The sequence below is a fragment of the Rhynchophorus ferrugineus genome, unplaced genomic scaffold, assembly GCF_030347505.1.
Source record: "Rhynchophorus ferrugineus isolate W39M unplaced genomic scaffold, kcgeb_rfMv2 rfM1, whole genome shotgun sequence".
In the NCBI taxonomy this organism is placed as follows: domain Eukaryota; kingdom Metazoa; phylum Arthropoda; class Insecta; order Coleoptera; family Curculionidae; genus Rhynchophorus; species Rhynchophorus ferrugineus.
Genome location: NW_027472580.1, coordinates 71,121,468 through 71,134,663, shown reverse-complemented (window position 1 = coordinate 71,134,663; position 13,196 = coordinate 71,121,468). Strand labels below are relative to the sequence as shown.

At 33.5% G+C, this 13,196-nt stretch overlaps 2 protein-coding genes across 6 annotated transcripts in view; one reads left to right on the top strand and one right to left on the bottom strand.

Moving 5' to 3' along the window:
- Positions 1 to 10,345, top strand: part of snama (something that sticks like glue) — a 31,078-nt gene extending 20,733 nt beyond the window's left edge. For all 4 annotated transcript variants that reach the window (XM_076393946.1, XM_076393955.1, XM_076393938.1 and 1 more), the window contains 2 exons: positions 1,208 to 1,447; positions 7,894 to 10,345. In XM_076393946.1, coding sequence (XP_076250061.1) covers positions 1,208 to 1,447; positions 7,894 to 10,087 — 2,434 coding nt within the window. In that variant the 3' untranslated portion in view covers positions 10,088 to 10,345. The remainder of the gene's footprint in view (positions 1 to 1,207; positions 1,448 to 7,893) is intronic.
- Positions 1 to 13,196, bottom strand: part of LOC143189948 (odorant receptor 4) — a 39,573-nt gene that overhangs the window by 13,249 nt on the left and 13,128 nt on the right. Inside the window, exon 1 of one of the 2 annotated variants that reach the window (XM_076393963.1) lies at positions 76 to 156. The exons of the other annotated variant lie outside the window; for it this stretch is intronic. Coding sequence (XP_076250078.1) covers positions 76 to 84 — 9 coding nt within the window. The 5' untranslated portion in view covers positions 85 to 156. Of the gene's footprint in view, positions 1 to 75; positions 157 to 13,196 lie in introns of those variants that run through there. 2 annotated transcript variants of the gene reach the window in all.

Below are 13,196 nucleotides of genomic sequence, written 5' to 3'. Positions count from 1 at the left end.
TACACAATTTATACAATTTTGTAATCATAATTTATAAGTGTAAATTCGCGAATCGTCGTGGATGTGTTATCTTACCTCGGTCATCTTCTTAAAGTCAAGTTGTCAATTTATCATACAGTTTGAAACTGTAATGGCATTTTTAACTGTACAATCCAGGAAAACAATTATACAAACACTTCGAAGAGATAGTGGTAGAAATATTTAATTGATCGCTTAATTAATTCCCTTTGGACCTTTGATTTTAATTAAAGGTTATCTTTGGATGCGATAAAAAAGGGAATGAAATTGATAGGTTAGATTGTTTAATGGCAGAGAAAAACCGTATATATTGAATATAATTTATTAATGGATACCAAAGGTGAAATTAATTTTAAAAATATAATTACTACTAAAAATACTACTTCTCTTGTATCTCTCAAGTTCCTGATAACATTATCTGAGAGGGTCACGTTAGTTTATTACTACATAAATATCATCAAAAACTTGAAGTGTTTTCCAAATCGTGTTTTAATTTAATCCCCTGGTTGTATTTTTTCAGGTTTATCAATATATAGATAAAAAGTACTACCCATGTTTAAGTAGTATGTAGTATTTTATCAAGCATTTCACAAAATCTGTATTTATAGATGCTTTAACATATTTAGTCTCTACTTAGTTTCATGTATCTTACTTGCTTAAATTTAATTAATATGTTTCTTTGTATTTTGAGGAAATATCAGTTCAGTAGTGAATGTTCAGCGAGTTCAGTTCGAAGCTCATTTTCTTTTGTTTAGTTGGTATTCGAACTTTGTAGAAATTTATACTGACCTCATGCACACTTGTACGACCAAACCCATATCATTATATTAAAAAAGAATCTATTAAATATACTTTTCTATATTATTTGGTAACTGAAAAAAATATTAGACTCCTACACATAATAAGCAAAACAAATGAGGCCTAACCTCAAATGTTATCAACTATGTTATTTACCTTGATATTAAGTTAATTACACTTTTAGATACAAAGGTACTTAATATAGTAAATACTTATGTTAGGTGTTTTGAAAGTTAATTAAGTATTGAACATAATATAAGAAAGAAATTAGTTTTATTTTTTTGTTGGTGACATAGGCGTAGAATTTGTTAATTTTAATCATACGTGCACGCTTTATATTAAGTTAAATACACTTGGGATTACTAACATAATTGGTATTCTTTTGTTTCAGGCGACGTAATGATCGAGAACGAAGCGATTACGATCGTAGCGGTTTCCGGGAGAAACCCAGAAGTCGTCGAGGAGATAGCCGTGACCGTTATTACGACGACAGGGACCGTGAATATGACCGGACAGGCAATAGAGCTCCGACGCGTGGTCCTCCACCAGCGCAGCCCCAATGGACCGGACAGCGAGAGCCGTATTATCCGCCGCCTCACGATCAACAAGGACTGCAAACTTATCAAAACAGGTATAGGTTATTTGTGAGTTGTTTTTAAGGGATTCGGTGGAATACCGGCGAATTCCTATTCATATAGTTTAATACGTCGATTGTTCCGGTCAAAGTAGGCCCCGAAGATGTCTCTGTGATATTGCACAAATCTGACCAGATCTGCAAGCAATTGTTTTAGATTTAGTTGTACATATCCATTTGAGGTTGATATTATTTATATTTATTTATTTATCTTTTATAATATGACGTTCCTTAACATTTTTCTACCTATATAAAGGCAGATATTACAAATTTAAATATACACCGTACTGAAAATTGAAATGTTTTATTGTATATTTTCCTATATTGTATATTGTTGCTAATAAATGTTATTCCGCTTTACTGATTTAATTCTGTTTTACACCACTCAGTTTTAGCAAGTGAGGGATTCTCACACCTTGTTTTGGCTTTAAGAAGATATGGGTTTAACGAGTCTCAGTAATCCTACACATATTTTTTTTTCGAGCACACCAGCTACTATTAAATTATATCTACTTCAGTAATGTAAAGCTGGTGCCGTTGTCTCTCTTAAATATAACCAAAAATTTTTTTATCAAGCCTTTTAATCTTTTATCTTGAAATGAGGCGAAAACATGACTAATATGTGACGCGAGACTGAGGACGAGAAAGGAGGACAAGAAACAAGAAAATTCATATGATTTAATTTGATTATGTAACTTTTCATTTCTTATAGTTACGTATTTTATTCATGTCACAGAGAAGTACATTCAGTTTATTATTTTTTGGAGATTTTGACAGCTTGGGTGTTATTATTATATTTATATTTAGTGAAAGTGACAAAAATGTTAATGTGTATAATATATTGTGAACCCCGTAATATAAAATAACACCAAAGTGATATCTTTTCCTTGTACACTATATGTTGTTCGTTTTGTTAACTTTCATCATTCTCTCGTAACTATATGTCTTTACCCAGTTGTCTCTTTGAAGTTTGCACACTTTAATGTTATGGTATCTGCATGTATTTAATTAGCGATTTACGGTTTTGACTTTTCTCTACGTAAAACAACGGTTTCGGAATAACAGACATTAATCACGGAACATTCAAATTCTCATTTTCGATATCTATTATTTTTGTTTGGCCTAGAGGACCAAGAATGTTCAAAAATCTTTTCTTTTTACTCAATATTATCGTACGAAGATCATATGTGTGCTGTGCAAGAATAACAAGGCTTACTTGATGGAAGTTATAGCTTATATAGTTAGATATAGTTATAGCAAAATATAGCCTCATTAAAATGCCGATGTGCACACTAAGATTTATATTATCGCATATAATCGTCTAATACATTTTCTGATTGATGTTGTCTAGTAGTTTATCGATATTTGAGGCTTATTCAACTCGAGATTGATTATTATTGCAATAAGTCGAACGATAGGGATGCCGGAAAAATATCGATATTTTTGTCAGTCTATTTTTCGATGTTTTTTAAACATTATTAAAAAAACTTTAAATTATTTTTAATGAATTTGAATGAATTGAATCTACTGCGACAATCTCAAGCGCAAAAAGTGATGGATTGTTCTAGGAGAACATAATCCATATTAACTCAGAAGTGGAAGAATATCCATTTCCATAAACTATTGCGCTGTGCATGTAGTGAGAACAATATGTAGTGCATTACGAGGTGCTACGAAAACCAGCAATAGCGAGTAACTAACCGAAAGTCATTCTCTTGCGTGCCAACGCTTGGTCCATCACACACTATTAGAGATTGAATCACGCACTCACTCACGACTTTTGACTTTACTACTGACCAAAGTTATCCACCAGACATGATGGATTATGATACCTTCGGTCCTTTTGATTATGACGCGAAAATGGTTCGCTGAAAAACAAACCAACATCGTTCTCTCCACGCGGTATCGCCATATTGCCAGAATAATATATGACCTTACCCAATTAAAAAAAAATATGTTCCTTTAAATTAGATCTACCCACTTCTTATGTATCTACCCACATTTTTTGTTAGAGAATATTGTAATTTTATAGTAATTATAACATGATTGCCCAGTATTTTTTTCGAAGGCCTTTGAACTTTGTCTGCAACCAGCACTTGCTTGTTTCTATAAGGGCTATTCACATACATATAGCATATCCAACAAAATAGTATTCAAGTGCCAACAACTGTGCTCAAATACATGATACCTTTTATCGTTAAATTTCCTCAAATTTATTTTAATTTTATAAGATCTTTTAATTGTGGAATTTTTATTTTTATTCTCAACTAGCTTACCTGACAAGACTGTCAGTTTGTTCATATTTAATCCTAAACGAAAGGTTGTGACATAAACAGGTATCATTACTTGAAAATAGTTTATTGTTTTAAGTTTTAAAATATCGTAGGGACAGTGCATATCTTCATGGTGTAACCATTACAATGTTATATAAGTCTTTTCAAGCAGCACCATTATATTTATTGAGTCTTTGCTTATATCATTCGACATCGGTACCATGAGTACCTAATATTTGTTAAATTGCGGAATTTAACGAAAAAAAAAGGAAATCTAGTGCACAGTTGAATTAGCGCTAACTGTGCTAAGTTTAAGATTGTATCAGTATCACATATCACATACACGCACATTACTAACATGATAACCATACGTCATTAGGTTTAGGTTAGCATTAGTGTTTTCGATTGATTTTATTGACTGTAATGGCGTAATAAAGGCAATGTTTGATGACATGTCTACAAATGGAAGTATGATAACCGATGAAAGTTTCAATTTTCCAGAAAGCTAGAAATTGAGAGAATTAAAAGTTAAACTGAAAGTACTAATAATTCAAATTAACAGCGAAATTATATGTTAGTATGAACAGGCCGATCAACAACTAAACTATAAATCAGTAGTATCTAATAGATTTGTGGAGCATAATGGTATAATAGTGATATAAATTTAAGTTAACAAACAAACATAATATATTTTCATAGATGCGAATATATTTTTCTATAGATTCTTAAAATCAATTAGAAATGTAAAAACCGCACCTGAGTCTAATTATAAGTTTGAAAGAATTGGAATATATGGGCACAGGATCCTGATCATATTTAACAATATACTAATAATCAAATAAAACGTTAGGGCATATCGTTGATGAATTTTGAATGCCTACATAAGAATGGAAAAGCTGCGTAACTAGATGAAGTGCTATCGATTGGATACAAGGATGAATTAGTGTTATATATAACACTATGACATCCAAATAGCTTCCTACGAATTTTACAATATGCGGAGAAGCGTTGCTAATTTACTTTGTCATGTAATTGGTTGTACAAGATTTTTCAAAAGAAAGAAGTCTGCTGGTACATATCCTTATCAGTGTCATTTATCGCACATTTTAATGTTGTGTGCTTAATGATAGTATAAGCTGTCAAGTTCGATAGTTTTAAGGTTTTCCTGTGACGAGTGACGTTTTGTCTGCCATTATTAGTATTGCATGTGCTAAAGGTAGATTAAATGTAAAAATACACATTTTACATTCATCATATTTTTTTCGTTGATTTGAAAAAGTCCTGTTGACACTTGTGGGAGTTTATAGCTGCTCTATATATCACAATTTTCAATCTGGCCTCAAAGTAATGAACTTCAATGTATTGGCGAAGAAATTATGAATCAAAAAGTTTGCATGGTTGGGAAGAATCGAAAAGTTTTTGAAATTGAGCAATAGAAATTTTAAAATTGATGCATTGAAATGGAGCCTGAAAAATTCATGTATTTTGATAATCCAAAATGATGATAATGATGAATGAGAAAATGAAATGAATGAGAATGATAATGGTCAGGTTATAGGTATAATAGAATGTCGACAGTTATAGAATTTTGATGGAATCAAATACCAAATAACCAACAGTCTACCAACACGAATTAAACAAAATAAATTCTGAATTGTTTGATTTAAGGAATTGCAAAAATTATTAGAGGAAAACCCAGTTAAAACACTTAAAGAGTTTTCAGACACTTTAACAGTTGATAAATCAGCTATTGCCACATATTACTCAAAGGAATTATTCAAAAGAAGGGAAAGTAGCTACTATATGAATATGTTATATGTTAATGTTAATATGTTAAAATATCATTTCGAATCGTTTCAACATCGCTGCTTCATTGCCTCCTAGGCAAGAAAAAGAACAACTTTTTGTGAAGTGTTGTAACTGGCGATGAAAAGTAGATTTACTACGACAATTTCGAACCTAAAAAGGCATGGGTTAGTCCGGGAGACCCATCCACATGGACATCGAATATGCATGACCGTGACCTTTTGATGCACATATGGTGGGATAAGGAGCCGCTAAACCGAGTGGAACTATTACTGTAGTTGTCTACCACGGCAGCTGAACAAACTCAACAAGATATTGTTGCAAAAATAGCAACGTCATCAGACATAACAGGTGCAAGATCATCCTTTTACATGGCAACGCTCGGTCGCATATTATAAAAGTTGTGAATTATACTCGGGCGACAGGCAGGATGCCTTCACAAGTGATGTTTCTGATAAGAATTATTATTTTCTCAAATTTAACAATTTTATTTATTTTTATAGCCATTATTCATAATACATGCCCACGAAGTTGTCCCAATGCACAATTACTGAATACGTGACACTTCCGTTGTTATCTTTAGTTCTCAGGTCCATTAATTACGCACAAACACAGGCCTACGTCTTAAGTGAAATCATTTCTATATCTAGTAAAACATTTTATTTTAACTGGCAATTCTTTTTAGTTGCATTATATGCAGTTTTGGTGGGTTTTTTTATTTCTCTTTCACAATCATTAACAGCTATAGCGCGGCCAATAAAATAGCCAATTTATGACATCCGCTTGCCTCAATGTTGTCGCATCAAATTTTACCTTAGTTTACGACGTTTGTCGGTTTATAACTTCTAATTTTTTTCAGTAATGTTTTGAAGGATTTTACAGATATTTGGCAACATCCACTAGTAGTTCCGACGAATAAGACAGCATTCAATCTCTAATAAAAATAAATGGGATAAAATGGGAATTAAAAATTCTCTGGGGGTTTAAAGCGAATTTTACATTTTTACAAATTGCAACTGGCAGAATATTCTACGTCATTTGTAACATGCATTGGCTGTTGTAGTAGTTTATTACGCCGTTTTTAAAAATATATATAGCTTAATCCGATTTGGATTATAAAATAATAACAGGGCCAATATTGCTCATCAATATCACCTAATTGAATATGACATTTACTTATATCGTTGGAACACTGATGCCATGGATAGATATTTTATACACTTTTTATTTTATAAAGTGTTTAATCTTTTTTTGTTAAAATGCTAATATATTAGTTTAAGAAGAAGGTAATTTCTGTTTTGTAAATTTTCTGAGAATAATAGAATAATAAACTGAAAATACTTTCTTATCAACCTAATATTTTTGTAACATTTAATTATTTAATGTAAGTTGAGCCAGAGACATTTCTACAATAAATATATGGGTAATTTTGATTTATGTATTTGTACATTGTATATTCAAATATTCATTCTTATTACAATAATTAATGTAAAACGTTGCACATATTTTTACAAAGATTTTTTAAAATTTAAATTTGTAATATCTGCTTTTAAAAAAGAATAGTGAAACTTTTATGTCGGAAAGTACAATGACAAGTCGATTACGCGATATACGGCACTTGGGATAACTTATCTGAATTGGATCACCTAAACGTATGACAGAAATATCTGATAATAGAATAAGTTTATGCAGACAATAAATCGAAATATGTACATCATGTGAGAAATTTAATTTAAAATGCATTGTTATCTAGAGGATTGTGCAGGCTAATTTATACAATGAAATGATTGAAACATTGTTTACATTATACTTATTGTTATTATTGTAACATCTAATGCCGTAGTAATTTTTGTTTTTACTGATTTACGTATTTTTATTGTTACTGTGATTTTAATATTGGGCTGTGATTTTTGATATTAACTATGTAATTTATTGTTAACAACTGAAAAATAAATTATTTTACAATGACGAAAGTCTGTGTTATTTCTTCCTAAAGAACATCAAAATCTTCAACGGAAGACCATTGATTATGCGGATAACACCAGATTAAGAAGATGGATGAAGAATTCCGGATTGTCGCAATTTAAATTCACGGTATTGGTTAACTCACTATGATAATTCACTATTGGTAATGTACCTTTTCTCCGTTAGTATTAAATTTCTTCCTGATGAAATCATATTTTAAGAATCAGATCCAATAATCAACCCAAAGTTCAATGCTATTTTGAATAACATAGATTCAGATTAAATCACATTCTACGAATAAGTGATTATTTTCTATGGGTAAAGGTATTATTTGTGTTTTTTTTTCTAAGCAAATGAAAGTTCCTCGTATTGTTTCCTAATTCTGATTTCTTTGTTTAGGTATCAGCCGCGTGACTACCTCCAAAATATCCCTCTCCAGAGAAAATACGAGGAGATCGCTCCACCAGGAATCGACCAACCCCCTGTGCCCGGTCTCGAAACGGAGCCCCCGCCCGTTTGCGATTTTGTTAGGGATCGTAAAACGCCGGAACTCAAGGAGAAAGAAACGGAGAGGAATCCCACCTTTAAGGACGAAGATAGAGACAAGAGAGACAAACCTCGAAGGCGAGACGAGCGGAAATCTCGGTCGCGTGTAGTATCACCGGAAAAGTGGAGAAATCCTAGCCCGAAATCGAAGGACGAGTCACCGTCGAGACGTAGAACCACATCGACCTCGAATTCTAGAGATGACAAAAGACGCGACCGAGATAGAGAAAGAGACAAGGATTATTTGGAGCTTGACAAGCGGCGGGGAAAGGATAAGAAGAAGCATAAGGAAAGGAAGGAAGAAAAGAAGCGGAAGAAGGATAAGAAGGAGAAGCACCATAAGCGCGTCGAGAAGGACAAAAAAGATAAGAAGGACGAGTTCAAACAGGTGATACCAAAAGGCGAAGAGGACAGCGAGGAGAATGAAAACGTAGACGATAAGAGAAAAGTTGACGAGAAATTGAAGACCAAGAAAAGTGATGATTTTAAGAAACAAGATGATCGAAGGAGCCGCGACGACGAAGAGAAAGAACGAGAACGGGAACTTAAAAAGCAAGCGGAAGAACATAAAAAAGAAGAACGGAGACTCAGGTTTATTGAGGATGAGAAACGAAAGCGGGAAGAAGAAGCGCGTAAGGAGGAAGCTAAACGGAAGGCTATTGAAGAGGCTAGACGAGCGTTGGAAGAGGAAGAACTAGCCAAATCTGAAAAAGAGGAAAAGGAAGTGGAACCTACGTTGAACCTCTATGACAAAATCATACCCGAAAAAGATGTACACAAGGAGGTAGTTGAGGATTTTGGTCCGATGAAGTACGATTCTATGCTTGAAAGTAAAGATGTGGTAATGGAAAATCAGGGAATATTCAGCGAAGACGTTGCTGGGGAACCTGAAAATTCTGAGAGTGAAGTCCATAAAGAAGTAGAAGAAGAAGACAATAGTATACTGGAGCTGCATTCAGATACTGATATTAAGCTAGAGGATAGCGATATACTGGCACCGGTTCCCGAAAAATCCAAGTGGGAGGTGGATGAGGACGGTCAAATACCAAACAGTCCGAAGGAGTACAAAGAACATAGCAACATCAAACCCGCCAAGGTCTCCAATGAAGTGTTGAAAAGGGCGGAGAACGTGATTTTTGCTAGGGCGATTAATTCCATTAGGCCAATTGAAATTAAAAAGATTAGCAGCGATCGAGCTGTACTTTATGCTGACGATAAAAAGGATGCTGGCGATGAAATTAAAACCAACGAGAGTTTTGTCGAGAAGCCGCGATTGTCTGTTAAAGATCGGCTTGGAGTAAAAGTGAACGATCCAGATCCAAGAATTAGCCTGTTGGATAATCGACGCAGCAAAAGTCCGTCTCCATTTTCTAGGAGAGAGCGTCGAATCGAGATTCAAGAACATCGTCGGCCGGATCGACATAGATCCCGATCCAGGAAACGAGAGTACAGCCACGACAAAGATAAACGCAGAGAACGGAGCGATAAAATGTTGGAGAGACAGCGACGTCCCAGGAGGGACGATAGGGAAAGACCGGATGATCGGCGAGAAAAACGGCGACGATCGTTGTCACGCTCAGACAGCGAAGAGCGCAAACGTAAACGCAAAGATAAAAAGCCCAAGAAGGAAAAAGAGAAGACAAAGAAGCAAGAGGGCGATATTGATATTGCCGCTGATCAAGCCAAACCGAAATCGGCCACGGAAAAACGAAAACCAACAGTAGACGAAGTTAATTTCGAACCTGACTATGATTTGGAATTACACGACGAGGAAGTGGCTAGCGAAATTGACAAGATAGCTAAAAAACATAAGGAAGCCAGAAGGAGCGAGGCAGACGATGAGAGTAGCAGTTCAGAATCGACCAGTTCAAGCTCAGAAGAGGAAAGGAGAAAGAAGAAGAAGAAAAAGCATAAGAAGAAGAAGAGGCGAGATAGCAGTAGTAGCAGTACGGAATCTAGTGGCGACTCCAGTGATTCCGAAAAAGATCGCAAACGTAAGAAGCACAAGAAAGCGAAAAAAAAGAAGAAGAAATCTAAGCACAAGTAGTTGATTCGGGGAGTTATATCGGCATTATTTATTTTGCGATTATCCAGTTAACATATGTATTATGTCATTTTTATATAATTTTTTCAGGTCAACAATTATTTGTCAACAATTTTTACCAATTTAATATCGAGTCAATATTATGTGTAAATGTTGTATTTTCTGTACTACTTAATTAAATAAGTAGTAGGTGTGTATATAATTTTAAGATTGTTAGTATTGCTTATAACTATGACTTCATTAAATAGACTGTAAATAAAGTATGACTTTTTTATTTTCACCCAAATCCCCTTGTAATTTCAGGAAAATAACCCAGATGCTAAAACGTAATATAAATTTAAAACAAACATTACGTAAATATAAATCAGATTCTATGTTAGCATATAGAGTATAATATAACGTTATCGCTTTAATCAATTACAAACGTCGATTATTTTAATTTGATTGAATTTTTTGATTCAAATCTGCCTTTTAATCAATTACAATAATTATAATTTTTTGAAAATAATCTTATGAAATCACTTTAGGTTTTTGCATTTGCTTTTTTGTCTACAAACCTAATGTCTAATATTTTCGGATGAAATTTTTCTGTAACATTTCTATATTTTATTTTATATAATATGTTTACATTATTTCAGTATTGGATCAACTTATCTACATGTTAGTGTTATATTATAAATGGATTTCACTAGATCTGAATTTGCATGCACCAGGTGTATCGGTAATTCATTTCCAGTTTTTTATCGTTAAAGGAAATACGTTTACTTAACAACGGATAATTAAAATTAAGTATTTGGCATCTGATACACTTTGCTCATCTCTCTGGCAATTTATGAATAGCATTTCAAAATAATAGTTTTTCTTTTGAGCTAAGTAATTTATCGAGCCATTTTTAATTTCTTTGACATCGGAGAAATGCTGTTCTGTAAGTGCATACTTTATCTATGCGAAAAGGTGGCAGTCATATGGAGTCAGGTCTGGAGAGTACGGCGGGTGCTGTAAAACTTCCCATCCAACTTATGAAATGTGTATTGAACACTTCTTTGACTGGTTTTGCTCTCTGATTGGCGTTGTTATGGTGCAAAAAACCTTTATCAAGTTTTTGAGCATTTTGTTGATATTTTCGCTCAATGCACGGTTCAAAATGATCATTTGTTATTGATAGCAGTCAATATTAACTGTTTCGACAGTTCATAATATACGATATTAATCTGGTCCCCTCAGGCACAGAGGATGGTCTTGTGAGAAATGTGATTTGGCTTTGCTGTGGATAGGATGGCTTTGCCAGTTGATAATCATTAACCTACCATCGAGATATATTCTGACGTGTTTAGCTGATTGTGCTTGATTAATCGGGCATCCGTTAAATGATATAATTAGGTTTTTGTCAATACTATTCTATTACTATTAAGCTGTATTTTCCAGTCTCTAGTACATTTGTAGATTTTGTTGATCGCTACTACTAATCTACTATTCTACTGTCTTAGACAGAGATACATCTTTTGCCATGATAACTGTGTAGTCGGCAAATGTTCCAAGTACCGTTTCTTTTGTTGTTGGGATATCAGCAATATAGAGCAGATATATGAGTGGTCCCAAGACACTACTGTGTGGAATTCCATCCGAAATAGGTTTAAGTGTTGAGAATGGTCCACATGCGAGATTCTACATTTTGTTTCGGAAATATATGATTCCAACAGTAGACAGTAATTTCACGGTAGCAACTTACTTCTTTTGTATATTGTTTATACTGTACACGTGATCGATTGTCGAGTGGTGGTTTCGAAATCCAAACTGGAAATCTGGGATTTCTATAAATGGTTTATTACGTTTCAACAACAGTTTCTCAAATAATTTTGATATCGCAGGTAGCAGCAAAATTTGCCTGTAAGATCCAACTTTTTAATTTGTCAGGCATTTATTGGTATTAGTAATGCTTTTTTAATCTTTGTGAACAAGCTTTTGATAAAAAAATTTTTTTTTTTTGAGTTAAACGGAATCTTTTTTCGCAAATTTTTTACAGCCAGTTGATCGAAAGGGATACATTATTAATATAAGTACAACATTTCGGTTGCTTTCTAAAAACTTGGTAGTTGTATTTAATATTGTTTTCGTCAGCAGTCTCAGCCTGCCGTTACAATTATAGAGCACAGAATGATTTATATTACACTTTAAAATATTCACTTAAAATACATTCCCTTCACAATAAACTGCATTATAAACTATTGTCTTTTTTCGAAATAAGACTTTGGTGTCTCCTTTTTTTCTGATGGGAACTTTTTCCCTCGGCCACGTTCTTTGATCATGAAAAATTGCTAGAAATTTTAAAATCCCAAATCTGGTCAGTTTGGAGGGCATTTGATGACTGTGATTTTGTTTTTTGCTGTTACTGAACTAAAAATTTGCTGCTTTTTTATTTTGTGATTAATTAAGTGAGGTGTTTATGGGGGAGCGTGTCGAGCTAAATCCGATCATATCTCAAGTTGGAGAGACGGGTTTCTCGGCAAATATCACGGAATTTGTTGCCCATAAAGAATCTAAATTGCGAGAAAATTGTATTATTGGCGGCAACAGTTTAGACCCGTCAAATCAGAGCGAAGTTGAAGCAGATCATTTTACAAAAAAGCAAATTTTTTAGATCAAGAGCAAATTAGATACATAGTTCTGAGGATTTTTACCGCTATTTTGGGGTGAACCACGTTAAAAAACTTATTATATTTAGAGTACTTTATTATTTAGGTTATAGTGTCCAAGTTTTAGACTCATATAGACTAAGATTTTGTCAGCTTGTGAATTGGATAAGTTCATAAACCCAAAAATCATAAACTGTTGTTGTATTTTCACTTTGCACTAGATATTTATAAAATAGCGGGAAGGTTTAAATATATTCTTCGTTATTTACATTTGTTGTTTCAACAAATCAGCGTGAGGGTCGCTAGTTGCCCACATTCATAAGCCTCTTATTCGATTATTGATGATAATTCTTTAATTATGACTTTTTGCTACTTAGGTGCCAGTTGTTGATTCCCTTCCACCTATTTAAGAAAAAATAAAACTTGGTCGACCATCCTTTCTTATATTTTTATTTGTTATGTATGAAATTACTAACCGA